At 38.1% G+C, this 26227-nt stretch overlaps 1 protein-coding gene across 1 annotated transcript in view; it reads right to left on the bottom strand.

Moving 5' to 3' along the window:
- Nucleotides 1-1929: 1929 nt before the first annotated feature.
- Nucleotides 1930-26227, bottom strand: part of LOC122439552 — a 42450-nt gene continuing 18152 nt past the window's right edge. The window contains exons 3-4 of the mRNA XM_043464706.1: nt 17014-17090; nt 1930-3627 (exon numbers count right to left, since the gene is read on the bottom strand). Of these exons, the coding sequence (XP_043320641.1) occupies nt 3588-3627; nt 17014-17090 (117 nt within the window). The 3' untranslated portion in view covers nt 1930-3587. The remainder of the gene's footprint in view (nt 3628-17013; nt 17091-26227) is intronic.

Consider the following 26227-nt stretch of genomic DNA (forward strand, 5'->3'; position numbering starts at 1 on the left):
TTTTACTTCTATTCCTAGAATACTTCTAATATAGTCTTAGTGACCAATCTTCTAGACATAGCTTGCAGTTTATCTGTTTGCTTTTATTCAGTAATTATTAGAGCATTCAAATACATTAAATAGAAATATGATAAATGACAGATTTTGATAATATAATTTACCTTCAATATATGTGATGATTGCCTAGTGACTATATTTATGCATAGTATATCTGTATTTATATGTATTATATATAAATACAAATACATGCTTAATATATGCATAATCTATTTTAGAAGCTATAGTATAGAATGAGTGAATGTTATGTGTCTTCTATTATAGTATAAGTTTTTCTTTTTCCTTGAATGATTCTTTTCAGTTTATTGTATGAATCCGCTCCTAATCACAGGTGAAAACTGGCATTGCTTTCACACTGCTGGTGAATGCGTGAAGTGGGAGAAGGGAGGGAGGTTGAAGAGGGTCTGGAAGCACAGAGACTGGTGAGGAATCTCAGTGGTTGGGTCCAGTTGTTTCTTTAAAACTATAATCCAATCCAGTTGTTCTAGGCCTTGTATTTACAATGATTGGAGGTCAGTAAATGCTGTCATTTGTCTCACATAGTAACTTGTTTTTCCCATTCCCCTCTGAATGTATCATTATAAAAAGAAATAAATAGTTAGCTATTGCCGCTTTCTCTGGAGCACATACCTAAAGTTGCCCTTGTTGGAAGCAGTCGATTGCAAATCATCTAGCACTTGGAATCCCTGTCTCTTAGAAACCTTTGCTTATTTACTCCCTTCTGTCTGCATCTCCTTGCCTGTGGCTTGTTTCTACCAGTGAGTGAGTAGCCCCCAGGGGCCCCTTATCGTGCATCAGTTTCAGCTTTCCTGAGGGATGTTCATATTTTCAAATCTTTAGTTTCAGTCAAATCTTGCCAAACATAATCATAAATCTGGTGAAAATCAGTTCTTAAATGCTGTGTTATTTGTCACAAAATGAACATGATTTGTTTACGTTACATCATTTTATTCACCTTACATTATTTATTCCTTAGTATAACCCTATCAAGAAGGTATTCCTATTATTCCCATTTTACATATGAAGAAACCGAACCTTAGAGAGGTTAATAATTTGCTGATAAAATGAAGTCGCTCAGTCGTGTCCAACTAACTGTTTGTGACCTCATGGACTGTACCCTACCAGGCTTCTCCGTCCATGGGATTTCCAGGCAAGGGTACTGGAATGAGTTGCCATTTCCTTCTCGAGGGGATCTTCCCAACCCAGGGATCAAACTCAGGTCTACCCAGATTGCAGGCAGATACTTTGCCGTTTGAGCCACTAGGGAAGCCAGCTTGCTAAAGGCCACACAAATAAGAGAAGCTTAGGAGTCACACCTGCTCTATCAACCTTCAGTGGTCCAGGCTTTTAAGCAATGCATGATATCTACCCAGCCCTGGAGGTACTGAAAATCTAATTAAGACAGAGAGGAAAAATGAGAGAACATGGAACAATAAGTAAACAGTTATACCCCACTGCATAAAACTGTCACGTGGTAATAGCACTAGCTTTTCTAGTTCATAGTTTGGATTATTAATTTAAAAAATTATATATGCTGAGGAACATCTACACTTTTAAGTGAATAAAAATAACTGTAACTTCTAAATGCACATTTCCTCTGTAAATGAATAGCTGAAATTTACCTAAGTGTCAATTAATTAATAATTAAGTTTAAGGGCTTTCACGAGTTTGTTGTCTTATATCCACCGATCCTTATTCTCTGTCTTCTCAAGGAATTCCTTTCTCCTCCTAGCCTCACCACTTTAGGTACCATCTATCACTCAGACTTTAGCCCTGGACCTTCTTTTGTTCTTCAGAGATCCGATCCATTCAATTCCAATTACTATGCAGATCATCTGCTGTTAGGCTCTTTGTGACAGTCTTTAAGAGAGAACAAGGGTTGAAGTTACTGCCCCTTCTTTGTTTTTTTTTTTTTCTTCCTTCTCATTCTTTTTATCTTAAGCTGAGCCCTGGTAAACTCTATCTCATAGACCTTTGAAAGAATCCACCTGCCAGTGCAGGAGACATGGGTTTGATCCCTGGGTGGGGAAGATCCCCTGGAGTAGGAAGGGGCAACCCACTCCAGTATTCTTGCCTGGAAAATTCCACGGCCAGAGGAGTCTGGGCAGGCCACCGTTCATGGGGCTGCAAAGAGTCGGACACGGCTGAGCGACTGAGCACACACACACATTCTACACCCTAGAGAAGGCTTTTCTGGAGAGAAAAATCTAGGCTCAATATAACAGCCCATACCCTTATGTCTTTGGATATCATCTGGCAACTGCGTAGCCACTTTCCTAACTTCCTTTCAGCCAGTTCTTAAACTTGACATGGAGTGCCTTTTCCTTGACCGTTATTTGCAGGTTCTCTCTTCAGACTGCTGTTAGGCCATAATATCCTCTGTGATCTGTTTTTCCCATCTCTCAGTTTAGTTTTCCTCTGCACTCCTGTACTGTTGGCCTAGTTACCTTTAAAATCAATTGAAAAAGAACCATGTCCCACTTCTGTTCACATGCGGCATTGGGTTTCAAATGGTTGAACATGGATTCTAGCTAATGAGACTCTCTGGGGGAATCAAGGCTTTAAAGAAAAGTGCTTCTTAATTTTGGTATTAGTTTCATAGTTTTGCATAGGTTTAACCACTGGAGGAAAATGAGATATTTTGAACCAATGATCCCATTTTTACAAGAGAATTTATTTTAAAATTTCCTAGGTAGAGAAAATTACTTAAATAAAGTTAAGAATTGAAGACTATACCCTGAGCACCCTACTTCTCTTCTACTTTAAGTCAACTATCCCAATTGCTGGATTCATCTTGATATCACATCTGTAGAATAAGAACTGCACACACTGAACATGAAGTAGTGCATATGCTTAAAACAGGCTTTTATGCCTCAGATTGTAAAATTTGCAGCAAAAATAATGATAAAGAAAACAGTGACAGGCATTAGTATCAAGCTTTGCTATTTTAAACGTGTATCTACTTAAAATTACTATTCTACGGAAGACCAATTAAAGTAAGATACAATCAAAAGTGAAAAGATAGTGGCACCTCTCCTTAAATTGGAAAAAAAAAAAAATTTCCTTGGTCCAACTAGGAAGTGCTGACTTGGAAAAATTGGTAGTTTGACACTGTGAAAGAAATAAAATTGTCATGAACAAAGGTGAAAAGGGATTGTATTTGTCAAGAAGAGGCTCCTACTGTATGAACTGTCTGAGGGCTGTGGCATGTCACATCTTGTCTTGGAGAGTTAATGACTGGTAATGTTGAAGGAATAGGTCTTTTGTCAGATCATTACAGCAGTCCTAGTTACAACTGCCTCAAGGTGTAATGACTGGTTCAGATAAGGGGCCAAAATGCTTCATGTGAAACATGACTCAATCCAGTCACCTTCTCCCGATTAGGAGAGGGAATCCATGGCAGTTTTACCTAGAAAGCACAGAGGGTAGGCCCTCGGGCAGGAACACAGAAGCTGCTTTTGGTCCTCAGGAAATGAGTGCTGAAGTTTGCTTGGCCTCTGATTCTGTGCATGTAGTAGACCATACACTGCTCAACCTTGCTCTGTTATGACTGTTCTCTTCTTAAGCATTCTGAAAGAGTGAGAAGAAAAAATTAAACTGGTAAATTGAATGAGATTGGATGAAAGGTGTTGTTGCTCTGGCATTAAATGAAACATTTTATTGCTGTTTAGAAGAAAGGATAAGATCCCCACACAGTTTAGGTAACTCAAGAATATCAGGAAGACACAAGGAAATTATGCCTTTCCAAAATTATCAGAAGTTAAATTTAATGCCTCAGTATATTGAAGGAGTGTTGATTTTTTTCATCTACATTGCATACCGGATATTTATGAGTATCTAGAACTCATTTACTAACGTTAACCTAGGGAGGACACAGAAAGGTCTAATTGGGGGGAAAAAACACAAGAGGCATCATTATGAAAAAAAAAAAATAAACGTACTTTTAAACTACACTTTAATAGTTAATTTAAAAAATATTTTCTTCCAGTTTAAAAAATAAAAAAAATTTAAAATGAGACAGTACCTAGAGCACTACTCAGCTCATGGTAGGTGCTCAGCAGCTTTTAGTGTTCTTTCATTCTTTTTTTGTCAAAAATAAATGATATCTTCATTTCAATTACAAAGCAGTTCAATCACAGAAATTTGGAAAACTCTAAAAAACTTCAGAAAACAAACCATCTTTTAATTCTACTATCCAAAAGTAAACACTTAAAATATTGGTTATTCATTTTCTTACTAATATTCTTAATACTTCACAGATACAAAATATACCTAGCAAGCTTTTCTTTATGATTCCAACAATAACAGATTTCAGAGCCAGCAGTGATCCATTCATATACCTCTACTAGTTCATTATTGCAGAAAGCCATTGCTACAAACTGGTGGGTGTCACTTAAACACCTAGATTCATCAGAAACTGTAAAAGTGAGGGGCATTGTGACACTGATGTTATAAGCTTTAAAAATTACATTCCATCTCTGGCAAAGGGAGAGCAGCTCCTATTGAGCAACTGTTCCATGGGTAACAAAGATAAAATGTGGACAAAATATCAAAACAACTATCTCAAGACATGGGAGTATGACCAAAAGTAATAAAAAATGGGAGGGAATCGGAAAAACTAATTGATAAAGCTAATGACAATAAGTGAACTTCCCATTTTTATGGGGTTTTTTTTTTTTTTTGCCATCTAGTTCCATGATGGATGACTAAGAACTAGATAAAAACTTGCAGTCTTATAGGCCTAAAGAACTAATGTTCAATTAGCTTAAAAACTATGGATAAATAGACCAAGTTGAACAAAAAGCTAATGGGCAAACAGAAAGCAAATAGTAAAGTGGTAAGAATAAATACAGAATAATAGTTCATTAAATATAAATTTATTAAAACTCTAACTAAAAGGTAGAAAATTTCAGAATGGATAATAAAAAAAGCAAGACCCAACTATATATTCTGTAAAAAAAAAAATTACTTTAAATACATGGCTAGGTTGAAAGTAAAAAGATGGAACATTATATAAACCATGCAAACAATCAAAGAAGTCTGAAATGTCTATGTTAATATCACATGAAACAGACTTCAAGACAAAGGAAAGTAACAAAGATAGGGATAATTCATAATAATAAGAATATCAGTTAATTAGGAAGCCATAGTAGATATTCAAAGCACATGAAGTAAAGGTTGAGAATTAAATGAAGAAATAGACAAATCTACAATCATGGAATATTTAAAACCCCTCTCCCAACAATTTACAGAACAGCCAAAAAAAATCAGTGAAGATGTAGATCTGAACACCACCAGTTTCCTTGACCTGACATTTATAGAATACCCAACAACTGCTGGAATACCCATTCTTTTCATGCACACAAGGTATACTGAAATAGATTATATGCTGAGCTGTAAAACAAATCTTAATAAATTTTAAAAGACGGAAGTCTCGAAAAGTATCTTCTCTGATCACAATCAATAATAATAAGATATATTTACAAAAATGCAAATATTTAAAATTCACATTACATGTTTAATAAGTCCAGTGGGTTAAAAAAGGAAACCACAATAGAAATTAGAAAATATTTCAAGTATTTCCTGGGTGGTCCAGTGAATCTGCCTATCAATACAGGGGACATGAGCTCAATCTCTGGTCCCGGAAGATTCCACATGCCATGGGCAACTAAGCCTTCATGCTCTAAAGCACACATGTTGCAGCTTCTTGAACCAGCACTCTCCCTAAAGCCTGTGCTTTGCAGGAAGAGAAGCCGCCACAATGAGAATCCCAGGCACCACAAGGAGAGAACAGCCCCTGCTCACCACAACTAGAGAAAACCTGCATGCAACAGAGGAGACCAAGTGCAGCCAAACATAATTAAATAAAAAACAAAGTATTTCAAACTGAATGATAATGAATATACAATGTATCAAAATGTATGCGATGCAGCTAAAACAGTGCTTGAAGAAAAAGTTATAGTTCTAAATGCACATGTTAGAAAAGAAATTATAAAAATAGTAACTTAAGTTTCCAATTTAAAAAGTTAAAAGAAAAGCAAAGTAAACTCAGAATAAGTGGGAAAGAGAAATAATAATAATAGGAAACAATGAAATAGGAAACAACAGAAAAAATTAACAGAGCCCCAAACACATCTGTTTGGAAAGCTTAACAAAAGCGATAAATTCCTAGCTAGACTGATAAAAACAAAGAGAAAGAGAGAGAACAGAAGTTATCAGTGTGAAGAATAAAAAAGGTGTACAAGCTGGGTTTTGAAGAGGCAGAGGAACCCGAGTCAAATTGCCAACATTCATTGGATCATGGAGAAAGCAAGGGCGTTCCAGAAAAACTTCTGCTTCATTGACTATGCTAAAGCCTTTGATTGTGTGGATCACAACAAACCGTGGGAAATTCTTAAGGAGATGGGAGTACCAGATCACCTCACCTATCTCCTGAGAAACCTGTATGCAGGTCAAGAAGCAACAGTTAAAACCAGACATGGAACAACTGACTAGTTCAAAATTGTAAAAAGAGTACAACAAGGCTTATATTGTCATCCTGCTTATTTAACTCCTATGCAAAGTATATCATGTGATATGCCAGCCTGGATACATCACAAGCTGGAATCAAGATTGCTGGGAGAAATATCAACAACCTCAGATATGCAGGTGACACCACTCTCATGACAGAAAGTGAAGAGGAACTAAAGAGCCTTTTGATGAAGGTGAAAGATGAGAGTGAAAAGCTGGCTTGAAACTCAACATTCAAAAAACTAAGATCATGACATCTGGTCTCATCACTTCATGGCAAATAGATGGGCGAAATAGTGGAAGTGGTGACAGATTTTATTTTCTTGGGCTCCAAAATCACTGCAGACAGGACTGCAACCATGAAATTACAAGATGCTTGCTCCTTGGAAGAAAAGCTATGATAAACCTAGACAGCGTATTGTGTGTGTTAGTGGCTCAGGGGTGTCTGACTCTTTACGACCCCATAGAGTGTAGTCTGCAAGACTCCTCTGTCCATGTAATTGTGCAGGCAAGAAGACTGGAGTGGGTTGCCATTCCCTTCTATGGGGGATCTTCCCGACCCAGGGACTGAACCCTGATCTTCTGCATGGCAGGCAGATTCTTTCTGAGCTACCAGGGAAGGGACAGTGTATTAAAAAGCAGAAACATCACTTTGCCAACAAGGTCTGTATAGTCAAAACTATGGTTTTTCCAGTAGTCATGTATGAAGGTGAGATGTGGACCATAAAGAAGGCTGAGTGCTGAAAAACTGATGCTTTTGAATTTTGGTCCTGGATAAGACTCTTGAGAGTTCCTTGGACTGCAAGATCAAATAGGTCAATCCTAAAAGAAATCAACCCTGAATACTCATTGGAAGGACTGATGCTGAAGCTAAAGCTCCAATACTTTGGCCACCTGCTACAAAGAGCTGACTCATTGGAAAAGACCCTCATGCTGGGAAAGATTAAAGACAAAAGGAGAAAGGAGTGGCAGGGGATGAGAAGGTTAGCATCATTGACTCAATGGACATGAATTTGAGTAAACTCAGGGAGATAGTGGAAGACAGTAGAGCCTGATGTGCTGCAGTCCATGGGGTTGCAAAGAGTTGGACTTAGCAACTGAACAACAACAACATTCAGTGTAGATCTCAAATAATTAAATGGATAATAAGGAAATATTATGAGTATCTTTATACCAATAAATTCATCAATTTATATGACAGACAAATTCTTTGAAAAATATAACTTATTCTGACAAAAAAATGAAACAGAAAATCTGAATAACTCTTTACTTGAAGAAATTGAATTTTTTAAATGAAAAACCTCCCAGCAGAGAAAGCTCTAGGCCCAGATGATTTAATTGGTGAATCCTATCAAACATTTAAAGAAACAATCCTTGTCAGATACAAACTCTTTTAGGAAATGTGGCAGGAGGGAACACTTCCTAAAAAAATAAAATAAATGGTAGCCATTTTAAAAGTAGATCAATGTAATTCTAAACTAAGAAAGCATTAAACATTTGAGCCTAAAACAAAGAAAATATCTCTCTTGGTCAATTTGAGCTGCTACAACAAAATATCACAGGTGGGAAGCTTATAAACAACACAAATTTATTTCTCACACGTCTGGGGGCTGGGAAATCCAAGATCAAGGTGCCATGATGGTCATGTTCTGGTGAAGGCCTTTTTTAGCCTGTAGCTGGTGACATCTCTCTGTGTTCTTACAGAAGAGGGTAAGCAGACCTGTGGGGTCTTTTTTATAAAAACATTAATCTTTTTCATGAGGATTCCACCCTCATAACCTAAGCAACCTCCCCAAAGCCCCACCTCCTGATGCCATCATCTCTCAAGTCTAGAATTTCAAACATTCAAACCATAGCAGTATCTTTTTCAATTTACAGGTAAAGGGCAGGAAAATGTACAAGGAGCACTAGCTGCATGGCTTAATGTTTAATGCTCTATCTCCATCCATGTTGTTGTAAATGACAAGATTTCTTTTTTTATATGGCTGAGTAATATTCCATTATATAAATGTACCACATCTTCTTCATCCATTCATCTAGTGATGGGCACTTAGGTTCCTACAATATCTTGGCTGTTGTAAATAATGCTGCAAAGAACATTGGGGTGCATGTATATTTTCTAACTAATGTTTTTTGTTTGTTTTCAGAAAAATACCTATAGTTGGAATTGCTAGATTATATCAATCCCATGGACAGAGGAGCCTGATGGGCTACAGTCCATTGGGTTGCAAAGAGTCAGACACAAATGAGCATGTTGAGCACGATGGTAGTTCTATTTTTAATTTTTTGAGGAATCTCCATAATATATTCTATAGTGGCTGTACCAATAGACATTCCAAATGTGAAGGTTTCCTTTTACCCACATCCTTGTCAGCACTTATAATTTGCTGTCTTTTTGATGATAGTCATTCTCACAAGTATGATGTGATAATTCATTGTGGTTTTGCTTTGCAGTTCCCTGATAACTAGGATGTTGAGCATCTTTTCATGTGTCTGTAGTGCCAGGAGCTGGAGCGGTGGCTATGCAGCACTGGAGTGACTTTGAGGAGATACCCCACATCCAAGGGCAAAGGAGAAGCCCCAGCAAGATGGTAGGAAGGGCAAAATCGAGTTTAGGATCAAACCCCTTACACGCCAGAGACACTCTAACCCTAACCCTAACCAAACCTTGTATGCACCAGGACCCAGAGACCCCACAGAGACTAAGACAGAACTGTGTTTGAGTCTCCTGTGGAGGTATGGGCCAGCAGTGGACTCTCCAGGGGTAGGGGCTCTGGGTGCAGTAGACCTGGGTATGGCATAAGCCCTCTTGGAGGAGATCACCATTAACCCCACCATAGAGCCACTAGAACTTACACAGGACTGGAGAAACAGACTCTTGGAGGGCACAAAAAATCTTGTGCACACCAGGACCCAAAAGAAAGGAGCAGTGTCCCCACAAGAGACTGACCCAGACTTGCCCGTGAGTGTCTAGGAGTCTCTGGCGGAAGCGTCGGTTGGTGGTGACCTGCTGCGGGATTGGGGGCATTGAGTACAGCAGTGCATGCATGGGCCATTTTGAAGGAGGTTGCCATTATCTTCATTACCTCCAACATAGTTTGGCCTCAAGTCAAATAAGAGGGAGAGAACACAGCCCCGCCCATCAACAAAATTGGATTAAAGATTTCCTGAGCATGGCCCTGCCCATCAGAACAAGACCCAATTTCCCCTCAGTCAGTCTCTCCCATCAGGAAGCTTCCATAAGCCTCTTATCCTTCTCCATCAGAGGGCAGACAGACTGAAAATCACAATCACAGAAAACTAACCAAACTGATCACATGGACCATAGCCTTGTCTAACTCAATGATACTATGAGCCTATGAAACTCATAGGCTCATAGGCCAATGAAACTATGCCGTGTAGGGCCACCCAAGATGGATGGGTCATGGTGGAGAGTTCTGACAAAATGTGGACCACTGGAGAAAGGAATGGCAAACCACTTCAGTATCCATGCCTTGAGAACCCCATGAACAGTATAAAAGGCAGAAAGATATGACACTGAAAGATGAACTCCCCAGGTCAGTAGGTGCCCAATATGCTACTGGAGAAGAGTGGAGAAATAACTCTAGAAAGAATGAAAAGACAGAACCAAAGCAAAAACAAAACCCAGTTGTGGATGTGACTGGTGATGGAAGTAAAGTCTGATGCTGTAAGAGCAATATTGCATAGGAACCTGGAATGTTAGGTCCATGAATCAAGGCAAACTGGAAGTGGTCAAACAAGAGATGACAAGAGTGAACATTGACATTTTAGGAATCAGTGAACTAAAATGGACTGGAATGGGCGAATTTAATTCAGATGACCTTTATATCTACTACTGTGGGTAAGAATCCCTTGGAAGAAATGGAGTAGCCATCAGAGTCAACAAGAGAGTCTGAAATGCAGTGCTTGGATGCAATCTCAAAAACGACGGAATGATCTCGGTTCATTTCCAAGGCAAACCATTCAATATCATAGTAATCCAAGTCTATGTCCTGACCAGTAATGCTGAAGAGGTTGAGGTTGAAAGATTCTATGAAGATCTACAAGACCTTCTAGAACTAACACCCAAAAAAAGATGTCCTTTTCATTATAGGGGGCTGGAATGCAAAATTAGGAAGTCAAGAGATATCTGAAGTAACAGGCAAATTTGGCCTTGGAGTACAAAATGAAGCAGGGCAAAGGCTAATAGAGTTTTGCCAAGAGAACGCACTGGTCATAGCAAACACCCTCTTCCAACAACACAAGAAAAGACTCTAAACATGGACATCACCAGATGGTCAATACCGAAATCAGATTGCAGCCAAAGATGGAGAAGATCTATACAGCCAACAAAGGTCCATCTAGTCAAGGCTATGGTTTTTCCAGTAGTCATGTATGGGTGTAAGAGTTGGACTATAAAGAAAGCTAAGCACCGAAGAATTGATGCTTTTGAACTATGGTGTTAGAGAAGACTTTTGAGGGTCCCTTGGACTGCAAGGAGATCCAACCAGTCCATCCTAAAGGAAATTAGTCCTGAATATTCATTGGAAGGACTGATGTTGAAGCTGAAACTCCAATACTTTGGCCACCTGATGTGAAGAACTGACTCATTTGAAAAGACCTGGATGCTGGGAAAGATTGAAGGCAGGAGGAAAAAGGGACGACAGAGGATGAGATGGTTGGATGGCATCACCAACTCAGTGGACGTGAGTTTGAGTAAGCTCTGGGAGTTTGTGATGGGCAAGGAAGCCTGGCCTGCTGCAGTCCATGGGGTCTCAGAGAGTATGACACGACTGAGTGACTGAACTGAACTGAACTGTAGTCCATCTGCATGTCTTCTTTGGAAAAAATGTCTACTCAGGCCCTTTGCCCATTTTTGAATTGGATTGTTTGGATTTTGATGTTGAGCTACATAAGCTCTTTGTACATTTTGGATATCAACCCCTTATCAGATATATTGCTTGCAAACATCTTCTCCCATTCAGTAGGGTGCCTTTTTGTTTTGTTGATAGTTTCTTTCTCTGTGCAAAAGTCTTTTAGTTTGTTGTAGTTCCATTTGTCTATATTTGCTTATATTCCTCTTGAGAAAGAAATATTCCGAAGCCCGATGTCAAAGAGCACTCTGCTGATGTTTTTTTTTCTTCTAGAATTTTTATGGTTTCAGGTCTTACATTTAAGCCTTTAATCCATTTGAGTTTCTTTTTGTATCTGGTGTGAGAAACTAGTCTTGTTTGATTATTCTGCATGCAGCTGTCCAGTTTTCCCAACACCATTTATTAAAGAGCTGTCTTTTCCTGTTGTATGTTTGTGCCTCCTTTGTCATAGATTAGCTGACTATAAAAGCATGGGTTTTTTTTCTAGGCTTTCTAATTTATTCCATTGATCTATGTGTCTGTTTTTATGCTAGTACTACATTGCTTTGGTTACTGTAGCTTTCCAGTATAGCTTGAAATTAGGAAGGATGATATCTCTAACTTTCTTCTCCTTTCTCAGGATTGTTTGGCTATTCCGGTCTTTTGTGTGTTTCCAAATTCCAAACAAATTTTAGAATTACTTGTTCTAATTCTACGAAAAATGCCTTTGGTATTTTGATAGAGATTGTATTGAATCTGTAGATTGCTGAGGAGTATGTTCATTTTAACAATATTAATTCTTCCATCTATGATACATATTTCCATTTGTATCATTTTCAGTTTCTTTCATCAATGTCTTACAGTTTCCAAGTACATGTCTTTTACATCCTTGGTTAGATTTAGCCTAGGTGTTTTGTTCTTTTTGTTGCAGTTGTAAGTTGGATTGTTTTCTTAATCTCTCTTTCTAATTCATTGTTATTGTATAGGCATGCAACAGGTTTTTTGTATATTAATTTTGTATCCTGCAGCTTTACTGAATTCATTTATCAGTTCTAATAGTTTTTTGGTGTTGTCTTTAGGATTTTCCACAAATAACATCTTGTCATCTTCAAGCAATGACAGTTTTACTTCCTCTTCTCCTATTTGGATTCCTTTCGTTTCTTGTCTGATTGCTGTGACTAGGACTTCCAATGTTATACTGGATAATATGATGAGAATGGGTATCCTTGTCTTCTTCCTGATCTTAAAGGAAATACTTTCAGCTTTTCACTTTTGAGTATGATGTTAGTCGTGAGCTTATCACATATTAATATAAACTTTATCATGTTGAAGTATGCTCCCTCTATATACACTTTGTTGAAAATTTTTATCATATATCGATGTTATTGCTGCTGCTGCTAAGTCACTTCAGTCGTGTCCAACTCTGTGCAACCCCATAGATGGCAGCCCACCAGGCTCCTCCATCCCTGGGATTCTGCAGGCAAGAACACTGGAGTGGGCTGCCATTTCCTTCTCCAATGCATGAAAGTGAAAAGTGAAAGTGAAGTCGCTCAGTCGTGTCTGATTCTTAGCGACCCCATGGACTGCAGCTTACCGGGCTCCTCTGCCCATGGGATTTTCCAGGCAAGAGCACTGGAGTGGCCTTTGCCACCGGCAAAGAAGGCCACTGCCATCTCCAATATCGCTGTTAGACTTTGTCAAAAGCTTTTTATGCGTCTGTTGAGATGATCATATGATTTATATGCCTAGCCTTTTTTAAAAAAGTCCTTAAAATGTAAAATAGTTGAAAAGATTAAAATATATTTACTTGCTAAAATAATCACTTGATCATTTCTTGTTTCTTCTCTGAATTCCTCTCTGCTACACGTCTTAAAACAGATGGTATTGCGTAGCTATGGATATTTTGGGAATTGGACTGAGAAAATAATTTAATTTAAATTTATGGGAATATATTAAGGTGGTCATGGTCAATTTATGAATAGTTAACTTTTTTCCATAGTGCCCTCAATGTAGAAAAGGTCTAAGGAACCCTGCTTCCAACTGTGCTGACTCACCTGCTGAAAGCTATAGAACTGAGGCATGTATTGTGATGTAAGTATATCACACAGTACCCAGAAGTTCTGTAGATAGTTGGGGGGACAGAGGGACCAAGCATGAAATGTACACAGCTAGAAGACAATTTGTGGCTTAACTGAATAATCAGAAATGCACAACTGTAAGAGAAAAATGTAGGGGGAAAGCACTATAGAGGTGCCCTAGGCAGTTAATAGAAATATTATGTTATTTTCTGGATTCTGTTATGTTTTTGAAACTCTCATTCTTTAAAGATTTGTGCTTCTGCATACTTCAATTGCTCAGTCATGTCTGACTCTTTGTGACCCTTTGACTGTATCCTGACAGGCTCCTCTGTCCAAAGGATTTTTCAGGCCAGAGTACTGAAGTGGGTTGCTTTTCCTTCTCCAAGGAATCTTCCCAATGCAGGGATCAAAACTGCATCTCCTGTGTCTCCTTCATTGCAGGTGGATTCTTTACCCACTAAGCCACCAGAGAAGCCCATCATTTTGTAAATTTGTAAAATCCAAAAATTTATATTTTGTTCTGACTTCTTTTCTCATTCTAAATACACATTCACTTTCTGACTCAATTTTTAAATTTAGAATTTAAAATTATTTTAAAGAGGATCCCCAGATTGCATAAGCTTCTGGCTCTACAAAAAAACTGGATCTTTCCCTATGTGAGTTGTAGGAGAAAGTGCGAGAGAAAGGCAGGATCAAGGGCAGGATACAGATGCTGCTTAATTCTACACTTTAAGACCAAATAGACATTAAATGAAAGTTGAAAATATCTAGGAGCAGAATAAAAAATAAGATGTATACTATCTAAACTACTAAAATAAGAAAAAAGCAAGCTTCATTAATTCCACAAAAGGCAAAAAAGAAAAAAAAAGTACCATAAATAAAATGGCAGGAATAAATACAATCACAGTAAATATAAATAAGTTGAACACCTACAATAAAATAAAGTGTTTATCTAATTGGGCTTTATAAAATCTAGTCATATGCTTTTTAAGAGTAAAGGGAAGTAGAGTTTTAAATTATGTTGGAACAAACTTGTATCAGAACAACCTAGAAACAATATCAGAATCACCTAGAGATGCCATTTCATTAGAATCAGGGAGGTAGACTTTGGGATAAAGGGGTTTCTCTATTTAGGATCCTAGAAAGTTACGCAGTATTGTTTGCATATCTGAGCACTGACACTTGTCATTGCTTCTAGAGAAATAAATAGAGTATGGAGGAACAGGATGGACGGTACATTTTCTTCTGCTCTTCACCATTTGCATATTTGTACCCTTTTGAATTTAGTTTTTTCATTAATTTGTTTTGATTTTCTTATCAATTGAATGTATTGTTTACTCAAGTAATACATTAGTAGAATATTTAGGTTAAATCATCACACATTAAGAATTGTGTGATTTATGACAAAGGTGCAAGTCAGTGGAGTAAAGGGTAATATTTTGAATAAATGGTTCTGGATCAACTGGACACTTATATGTAAAACTTTTAACCCTGACCCTTCTTCACATTATACACAATATTAACTCAAAGTGGACCAAAGATCTAAAGTGAATGGTAAAGCAGTGAAAGTTCTAGAAGAAAACATAGGGAACTATCTTCATGACTTTAAGATAGGCAATGCTTTCTTAAATACAAAAGCACAAACCATGAAAAAAGAGACTGATAAAATAGACTTCATTAAATGAATAACTTTCATTTATCAAAATACATTTTTAAGAGAATGAAAAAATAATACACAGAATAAGAAAAGAAAAATATGAAACAACTATTGACAAAGATCCTACATCCAAAATATATAAGGCACCACTATATATCAATAAGAGAGAGAAAAATAACTCAATTTTTTGAAAAGAGGCAGAAGATTTGAATATACATTTCATAAATCTAGGTATATAAATGATCAATAAGCATATGACAAAGATTCAATATCATTATTTATGGGGGAAATGTAAATTAAAACCCTAATCAGATACCACTGCACCCTAAATTTTTTGAAAACAGATACTACTCCTCCTGTGCAGTGCTGGTGTAAATCAGGGCAACTCCTCTGCTACCATTTCCATCTTTCCTACACCCACCAGCAAATGCTCATCCTGCCACAAACTCTTTGCTCCTCACAAGGAGACAGATTTTCTCACACATAGTTTTTCCTTTCTAGTTCAACTTGCAAATATCAAGCACATAATAATTGTTAAGTGTGTATGTCTGTACCAGCCTCCTTCCTTGTCTATTCATCTTACCTTTACTTTTTGTATATTCCTTGGTTCCTTGTTACAAGACAAAGGGACCTGTGTTTCCTCACTTATTAGTGGACAGGGTCTCAATCTAACACACACAGCTTAACAGGGAAACAGTTTATGCACTGGTGATGAATTACTGGAGAGAGGACACATGGACAGCTTCTTAGAGAAAACTTAAGAAAACTTCTTTAAGAAAACTTAAAATTCTTGTACTACCCTCAAGGTGCTTTATATTTACTAATCACTCTATAAGTGAGGGATGAATTTAGCATGATTATGGTCAGAAAAAAGCTAAAGACCAGGACATTTTAAAAACGTATTTATTTTTTAATTGACGGATAATTGCTTTACAGAATTTTGTTTTCTGTCAAACCTAACATGAATCAGTCATAGGTATACATATATCCCCTCCCTTTTGACCCTCCCTCCCATCTCCCTTCCCACCCCACCCCTCTAGGTTGACACAGAGTCCCTGTTTGAGTTTCCTGATCCATGTAGCAAATTCCCATTGGCTCTCTATTTTACATGTAGTAAAGACCAGGATATTTAAGAAAGTGGAGTTGTCATCACATTCTAGGCATGACAGGACTCTCCTACGTTGTCTGTGTCATTTTCATTGTATCTCATCATACCGTGATGTATTTTCTTTTTTCTATTATAGATGCTCAGAGCAACAAATGAAAAAATGTACACTTCCAACCTTTTCTCTCCATACCAGTCCTACAGTCAAATCAGAGCTTTTAGGAGCTAGTGTTACCTCGCTGCGTGCTTTCAAAATTCACTTTCAGGAAAAAGAATTGATAAGGAATTCACTTTTCTTCCACAGTTAACTGCTTGAAGGAATTACTGTTTAAAATGCAAACAAATGAATTTCTAATGGTGGAATTTTAAGTTCTGAGACGGTGGCAGAGGAATGGAGGTTGGTTTTTTAGTCTAGCAACCCCTCTAACCTTTCCTCTGCTCCTTGTAACTCTAACACATAATAATCTCTTTTCCAGTAAAACTAGCTCTGTTTCCAACAGACTACAAAGTATAGCTATCTGATCCGCCCTTAGTCCCGTGTAACTTTGATCTATTTTCTTTCAGAGGTATCGCCTTCTCAAAAAGCCAGGAGGAACTGGCAAGGAGTTGAAAAGAATTCTTTTCTTTTCCCTCCCAAGCTAAAATGACCTAAGTTGCAAGGACTGGGTGATCTCAGTTTCTCTAGAAAGTACAGTGATGTTTTTCATGGTTGTTAGTAAACAAAGAACAGAACACATCATTTGCAACACTTACCTAAAACAACCCTTCAGTTTATGACCTGTTCTCCAAATGAATGGCAGCTTACAAAGACGGATCCGTAGGTGGGGACCCTGAATATAATAAAACGTAAGCATTCACAACTTCTGTGAGAAGTATTTGCTAAACAAGATCCAACCATTGCTGCCTTAGCACTGACTGTCAATATTTCCGCTGTCAAGTAAGTGGACACCATTTCAACTGTTTATAACATACAGTGTTGAAAAGTTACAAACCTGCAGCTTGAACATTCTAAAGTCAGTGCTTCAAAGTATGGAAGGTTTATAATCCAAAGAGATTGGTAGTATTTTTATACATATTATGTTGATATCTTGCCATTATTTGAAGTACAAGGAGGTAATCAATGCAGAAAACTCAAAGAGATAGTAGGCTCAATTTTTTTGATGCGTTAACTATGCCCTAGTAAAAGATAGCTATAGAACTCTTTGAAATTCTCATAATCCAAATACTGCTTTGTCTTTTTGTATAAATAATATACTACCAAAGAAACACCGTGATAGGAGGATTAATATTAGTGCCCTTATACCTCAGTCAAAACAGGACAGCTCAAAAAGATTTAGAAACTCTGCCCTCACTTTGTGTCTTTGATACAGCTTCTTGTGTTTACATAGACACTTGGAATTTGTTACGTATAAAAAAAGAATGAATTTATCCAAGGAACTAGTAGCCATGGCCTAAATGAACTAGCATGACAAAATGACTAAGCATGTTAATAGCAATAGTAATAAAGATTGCACTTGCTATACAGTACTCATTTATTCCTTGCAATACCCTGCAAGGTAATTGCTGTTCCCAGTTTAGAGAGGACAACGCGGTGATGTAATTTTAACCTTACACAGTCAGGAACTGCCTTATCTGAACCTAGGCACTCTGGCTCTGAAGCAACATTTACACCCACCTGAGTTCATTCAGTTAGTTAATCAGTTATTCGTTTTTTAATCAAATATTTACCAAATATGCACTGTGTTCTTGGGCTCCATGGCATACATAAATGAGTTAAATTAGATATGGTATGTGCTGTTACAGAATGTACAGCAGCGGACACAAACATTAGTCAACTCGTAACACAAACAAATGTAAAACCGCAGTGTGACAGGTACACAAAGGAGGGAATGTGTGAGGCTGAGCGAATCAGGGAGATTGGGGAAAGCTGTGCTGAAGAACTGACTTACTCACCAGATACGAAGGATAGGCAGACACGAACTATACAAAGAGCAAAAGGAAGAGATTTCAAGGCAGAGGAAACACCACAAGCAAATTCCCTGCTGTGAGTGGGAACGGGAAAAGAATAATTGAAGGAAGGCCAGTGGTGGGCAATCAAAGAAAGCTAGAGAGAGGAGTTCAAGACAACACTCAAACAGTCAGTAGGACCAGATCGGCCAGGAGTTTGGTAGGGCTATGTTAGGCTGTATCTCTGCCCTGTGATCTTTTCTGAGTCCTAAAAGATTTTAAATAGGGGAAGAGGTGGTGGTAGAATTACTTGAATAGATGTGTGTTTTAAAAGGGCCAATCTAAGGCTAATATTGATAATGGGATAGAAGAGGACGTGCAGGTATGACTAGATGAGTGAGAAGCTGGTTGTAGTGGTCCAGAGAGAAAGGTGAAGGTAGTCTGGACTGGGTTGTTGGTGGTGATAAAGAGAAATGGATAGAGCCAAGCTGTAATAGGCAGAAAAATCAATAGGCCTGTCTTGCAAAATTATCTAAGTCAATTTGGTCATGTACGTTATTCCGTTCTTTTTGACAGTTAGAAGTAGTCACCAATTTTTGATGTAAGTGAAGAGGGTGGTTACTCTGACATTGCTCTGCTACTCAATTACAATGAAAGCAAGTATTTACCAAGTTCTAGCATATAAACAGACCTTTTAAAATAAATAGTTATTAGCAAGGAGGCTTACGTACAATAGTTCATCCAGTCTCTTCTATAAATTCAATTAGGTTCCACCTCCCTTTTATGTCCTTTTATGTATTAATAGTATGATGTATCTATTGCTGCATTACAAATTACCTCAAGACTTCATGACCTAAAGTAACAATAAATATTTATTAACTCATAGTTTCCATAGATCAGGGATAAATCAAGTTGGTCGGGTAGTTTTGGTTTGGGGTCTCTCATGAGTCCAGATGCTGGCTGGGGCCGTTGTTACCTGAAGGCTTGACTAGGCCTGAAGGATCTGCTTCCACCATGGCTCACTCTATAGCTGGCAAGATAGTGCTGACCACCAGCAGGGGCCCAAGTTCCTCCGCATGCAGGTGGCTCTGTAACAGTTTCACAACATGGTGCCTGTCTTCCTCAAGAATAGATAATGCAAGAGAGAAAAAGGCAGAGTCTGCAATATCTTTTAAGACTTAGCCTTGGAAGGCACTATCTTCATTTCCAGAATATCCTAATCACACAGGTCATCTCTCTCCAGTGTGAGGGTGGAGAGAACCACACAAAGGGATAAACACTAACAATCACTAATATTAAGGGCATTAAGGATCAATTTGAAGACTGGCTACCACAAATGAGGGCTTCCCCAGTGGCTCAGCAGTAAAGAATCTTCCTATCAATGCAGGAGATGCAGGAATCATGGGTTCAACCCCTGGATCAGGAAGATCCCCTGGAAAAGGAAATGACAACCCACTCCAGTATTCTTGCTGGGAAAGTCCTATGGACAGAGGAGGTGGGCTACAGTCCGTAGGGTCACAAAGAGTCAGACACAACTGCATGCATGTACCATATATGACTACAACATGCATGAAAAGTTCACTTAAGGTAGATGCAGTAATATTTGGAGGCAGGATTCAGACAACCAGAATCCAATGAATCAATAGCTAGATACAGGTTGGTACCTTTCCTAGAGATACAGATTATGGTGCTTGCTAGATTGTTATACCCTATTCAGCAAAAGTGGGATGTCTAAAATATATGAGCCAAACCATATACCTTGAACAACACTAATTTCACCAATGAAAACTGGTTGTTAATATTTCATTATGCTAATTAGCAAAATTCTGGGGTTGGTCAAGATAAGTATGACGAAAGCATTTGCAGTAGCTTCCTCTGGCGTGTGGCTTCGTGGGTAAATATCAGCTGACCATACCTGGGAGTGTGAATTCCTAATTAGGGCAAGCAACAGCACTTATGACATAGCCTAAATCAACACACATATATATTCACACATAGTGTCACATTATCCATGCTCAATTACTTTAAAGTAAATTACAAACATCATGATACCATCCATGATTTAGAAGGTGCAGCCCATGAAAAGAGTAACTATCCTGGCCCGTGACAGTTCCTGAATGAGACTGCTCATCCTGGATACAGTAACTTAAAAATGGAAATGACTGGTCATTAGTGATGCATTTCTGGGATTAGGGTATGTTGCAGAAAGCACCTATATTGATTTTTCATTTTGAAGACAAAGCATTTAAGATTATATTGTAGGGTTATTTGGGGAATTACATGAGTTATTACAGGGTTATTTGGGGAATTATGTGAGTTAACAGTTTCAAAGCCCTTAAGACATGTACCTGGGCACGTAGTAAAATTGTTAGTAATAAGGCAAGATGATGGTGATGGTGATTGTCTAACAATGTCAGATAGATAAATGCCTCCTCGTGATTATGAGGTGTACTGTACACTGGGATAGATCCCACTGACACCATATTGCTCTTCAGGACTAAGGGAGTTGTTTGTCCAGCTGCTGGGAATGCTGTGGCTCACAGCTCTCAAGATGTCAGCTCTATCGAGAAACTGCCTTACTCAAGGTCACACCCACTTCCAGGGGGCAGACCGTTGGAGGGTATACCAGGGCCGAGCATGCTTGCCTCAACTTGGAACACTGCTGAGGGCCACCCTAGCTTCACAGCCACCCATAGCTTTGGGTTAGGAATTGTTAAAACCTTTCACAGCCCATCTTCTCCCTCTATCCAATTCTGCATATCACCAGAAGTGTTAATGCCAAGAGAACCTCCTAATAAATCTTCCTGCATGCAAATCTGTCTCAGGGACTGCTTCCCAGGGAACATGACTAAAAGCATTGATGGTTATTTAATGAATTAAAATACTGTATAAGCAAATGTATCCTTTTTTATTGGTTGATAATCATTAGCACAAGGTGTAAGTTTAAGATATGTGCTATGCTTAGTAGCATGGTTGTGTCTGACTGTGACCCCATGGATTGTAGACACCAGGCTCCTCTGTCCATGGGGATTCTCCAGGCTAGAATACTGGAGTGGGTTGCCATGTCCTCCTCCAGGGGAACTTCCCAACCCAGAGATTGAACCCAGGTCTCCTGCATTGCAGGCAGCTTCTTTACCATCTGAGCCACCAGGGAAGCCCAAGAATATTGGATGGGTAGCCTATCCCTTCTCCAGGGGAACTTCCCGACCCAAGAATCTAACTGGGGTCTCCTGCATTGCAGGCAGATTCTTTACCAGCTGAGTAGGTATGTGTAATTAAAAACATTGTTCATTTAGATTTGAAATTTGCGATCTTAGGTTGGTAGTGTTAGTCACTCAGTTGTGTCTGATTCTATGCAACCCCGTGAACTGTAGCCCACCAGGCTCCTCTGTCTGTGGAATTCTCCAGGCAAGAATACCGGAGTAGGTTGCCATTCCCTTCTCCAGCAGATCTTTCCAAGCCAGGGATTGAACCCAATTCTTGTACATTGCAGGCAAATTCTTTACCATCTGAGCCACTAAGTTGGTGGTAGAGACTAATTGAATAAGTTTTTAATTAAAAGCCTAATTGTATTAAATATTATTAGCAAAGCTGTAACTTATAACTATTATCTGATGTATGGAAAACAGAAAAGGCCATGACAACCTTTAATATAGGCAAAGTTAGTATACAGATTCTATTTTTTAGTTTAGGCTAGGGAATGCTGCAGTAGTAAACTATGTCAGAATCTCAGAGGCATTTCACATAAAAGTTTCTTACTTGGGCATATCTGCTAAGAGTCCAGGAGTTTCTCTAGGGCAGCGCTTTAAGCAGTGGCTCAACATTCCAGATTGCTTCCTTTCTCTGCTAACTCCTCCTTAATGATGCCTCAGGGTTTTTTGTGCCCGGAAAGACAGCATGGTGAATCATGTGCTGACTTGCAAATGCTTTGGTTTAGAAGTAACATACCACCTCCGGTCACTGTTCATTGATAGAACTAGTCACATAGTCCTGCCTCACTTTCTAGAACTAAGAAATATAACTTTTAAAACTTTATAACTTTTTAAAAAAATTAAAAAATTTTTTTAAATATTAAACACTGGTAATTTTAGCCACAAGAACACACTTATACTGAGAAACACTAATATTTTAGTATCCATAAGGATCATTGTATGAGAGAAATTTAGTCTTTTTTTTAATTGTTTTTATGTTATATTAAAATGTGTTTTTATGTAAACAAATAATTATGCTGTCACAGCATACATAATTTTTAGGTCCTTTAAAAAAATTTTTTATACTTTTTGTTCATTTATTTTTTTTTATTGGAGTATAATTGCTTCACAATGCTGTGTTATATCTTCCGTACAACGAAGTGAACCAGCTATTTGTGTACATGTATATCCCCCCTCTCGTGGTCTCCCTCTCACTCACTCTAGGTCATCACAAAGCACTGAGCTGAGTTCCCTGTGGCAGCAGCTTCCACTAAGCTGCCTCTTTTCCACGGTAGTGTATGTGTGTCAACGCTACTCTCCCGGTTTGTCCCACCCTCCCCTTCCCCACTGTGTCCACAAGTCCATTCTCTACGTCTGGTCTCTATACCTGCCCTGCAAATAGGTTCATTAGTACCATTTTCCCACATATGTGCATTAATATCCAAGATATATTTTTCTCTTTCTGACTTCCTTCTGTTTGACAGACATCCACAAGAAATTCACTCTTGGGACAAACTCTCTGTGTAGATCTTATCCTAGAAGAGGAATTAATTTTAAGCTTCTGTGTTTATTTGATTGGAATTCTGTGTACAATTTGATTGGAAGTAAATTTAGTTCAGTATAAACAGAGAGAATTAGCAGCTAAAGTAGAACCTGGAAAGGTGTAAACAGTCTCTCAAATCATAAGATAAATAGTTTAAATACAGATTACATTTGAGTGAGCTGTGAAAATTTACGTAAAAATATTTTTTCAGAGGCTTCCTTAAAAATGAGATAGTAAAATTTTAAAATAAGAATGAAATATAAATAAAAGTGAGCTTTACCTGAATTTACTTTCATGTTTCATATTCTTTTAAATAAAAAGAATAAAAGTACTATTAAGAAAATAAATAATTAATTTACTTAATACCATAGGGTCAAAAAGTCAGACACGACTGAGTGACTGAATGAACAGAAATACACCTCACACCTTTATTTCTATGGCAGTTCAGTTCAGTCACTCAGTTGTGTCTGACTCTTTGCAACCCTATGAACCGCAGCACGCCAGGCCATCACCAACTCCCAGAGTCTACCCAAACCCATGTCCATCGAGTCGGTGATGCCATCCAGCCATCTCATCCTCTGTCGTCCCCTTCTCCTCCTGCCCTCAATCCTTCCCAGCATTAGGGTCTTTTCCAGTGAGTCAACTCCTCGCATGAGGAGGCCAAAGTATTGGAGTTTCAGCTTCAACATCAGTCCTTCCAGTGAACACCCAGGACTTATCTCCTTCAGGATGGACTGGTTGGATCTCCTTGCAGTCCAAGGGACTCTCAAGAGTCTTCTCCAACACCACAGCTCAAAAGCATCAATTTTTTGGCATTCAGCTTTCTTCACAGTCCAACTCTCACATCCATACATGACCACTGGGAAAACCATAGCCTTGACTAAATGGACCTTTGTTGGCCAAGTAATGTCTCTGCTTTTAAATATGCTGTCTAGGTTGGTCATAACTTTCCTTCCAAGGAGTAAGTATCTTTTAATTTCATGGCTGCAATCATCATGTGCAGTGATTTTAGAGCCCCCCAAAATAAAGTCTGACACTGTTTCCACTGTTTCCCCATCTATTTCTCATGAAGTGATGGGACCAGATGCCATGATCTTAGTTTTCTGAATGTTGAGCTTTAAGCCAACTTCTTCACTCTCCTCCTTCACTTTCACCAAGAGGCTTTTTAGTTCCTCTTCACTTTCTGCCATAAGGGTGGTGTCGTCTGCATATCTGAGGTTATTGATATTTCTCCCGGCAATCTTGATTCCAGCTTGTGCTTCCTCTAGCCCTGTGTTTCTCATGATGTACTCTGCATATAAGTTAAATAAGCAGGGTGATAATATACAGCCTTGACATACTGCTTTTCCTATTTGGAACCAGTCTGTTGTTCCATGTCCAATTCTAACTGTTGCTTCCTGACCTGCATATAGGTTTCTCAAGAGGCAGGTCAGGTGGTCTGGTATGCCCATCTCTTTCATAATTTTCCACAGTTTATTGTGATCCACACAGTTGAAGGCTTTGGCGTAGTCAATAAAGCAGAAATAGATGTTTTTCTGGAACTCTCTTGCTTTTTTGATGATCCAGCAGATATTGGCAATTTGATCTCTGGTTCCTCTGCCTTTTCTAAAACCAGCTTGAACAACTGGAAGTTCACAGTTCACATGTCAATAAAAAAAAGTTTCATATGAAAACCATTTCATATTATTAGTTATAAGACAGTCCAAAGCTAAACATAAAAAATCAGTTTAAACAAAAACTGGAAAATGAAACAAATTTTCTTGCTTTCTAGAACTGCAAAGATAAACATAATTCTCTTTTTGGTGTATAGTTGTATAAAACTTTATCATGTGTAATAGATTAACATAGTGATCACCATAATTAGGATATGAAATTCTTAAAATTATTCTGCTACCCCAAAGTAACTTCCTCCTACTACCCCTTTATAGTCATACCCTCCCCCAATCCTACTTTCTGGCACCACCTATTTGTTCTCTGTCACTGTACTTTTACCATCCTGAGAATGTTATATAAATGGAGTCATACCATATGTAACTTTTTGAGACTGATTTCTCATCAGCACAATGGCCTTGAGATCCCTGCAAATTGTTGCATGTACCAAATTTGTTTTTTTTATGGCTGAATAGTTTTCCATGATATGGATGTACCATAGTTTATTAATTCACCCATTGGAGAGTATTGGGTGGTTTCCAGTTTTTAGCTCTAACAAATAAGGCTAATTTGAACATTTATGTACAGATTCTTGAGTGAATGTAAGTTTTCATTTCTCTAGAGTAAATATCCAGTAGTTGGATTACTGGGTTTTATGGTAAGTATATATTTAACTTTGTAAAAAACTACCAACTGTTTCTAGGGTGGTTGTCCCATTTTACATTCCCCTCAGCAAAGTATGAGAGACATAGCTAGTCCATGTCTTGTCAGCACTTGGTATAATCAGTATTTTTTATTTTAGCCATTCTAATAGGTGTGTAGCATTATTTCATTGTGGTGTTAATATGCATTTTCCTACTGGCCAATGAAGTTGAACTACAATAATGTCTTACATAAAGTTTTGCATTTTAATACATTTTTTTAAACACCTAAATTAATTCTCATAGGAACAGTGTGATATATTTCAAGTGATAAGAGGCTGATATAAAGTAAATCTGGAAAAATCAGTCAAATGTAATTACCCCAGTGCAGAATCAAAGCAATTTGAAACTCAAAAGGAACATGGAGATAATTTAGTCAAACTTTCCCATTTTACAGGGAACTGTCCCAGAAAGGTTCAATGACTTCTCACACAGTGGGAATTTTACCAAAAGCCACACTTCTGACACTTGACTCTCTTCCATAATGTCCAGTCACGTAGGTGACAATTTATGCTTGAATCCTTCAAGTGACTGGAAATTCACTCATTTTTTGCCCCATTCTGTTAGAAAGTGTTTCCTGACATTGAGCTGAAATGGCCTATAAACAAATAAACAAGTTTGTTACTGTTTTGACATTGACCTGAAATGGCTTACTATAGCTCTTGTCAGTGGGTCTAGTTTCATCCTCTGAGACATTCCTAGGGAAGTATGGACCCTTTTCCTTATGACAGTACTTCAGATACTTGAAGGCAGCCATCGTGCTCTCACACACAAACTCCAGGCCAAACAGTCACATTTTCCTCCAGTCATTCTCAGGTGAGCTTGCTTACCAACCTTGCTTGTGTGTAAACTGGTCCTAGATTTCTTAGAGTGAAAAATACTGAACAAAATGTTTCTAGTCACACAGCCAGAATTATATAGGCATTTTCCAATTA

Source organism: Cervus canadensis, chromosome 4 (assembly GCF_019320065.1).
Source record: "Cervus canadensis isolate Bull #8, Minnesota chromosome 4, ASM1932006v1, whole genome shotgun sequence".
Lineage (NCBI taxonomy): Eukaryota > Metazoa > Chordata > Mammalia > Artiodactyla > Cervidae > Cervus > Cervus canadensis.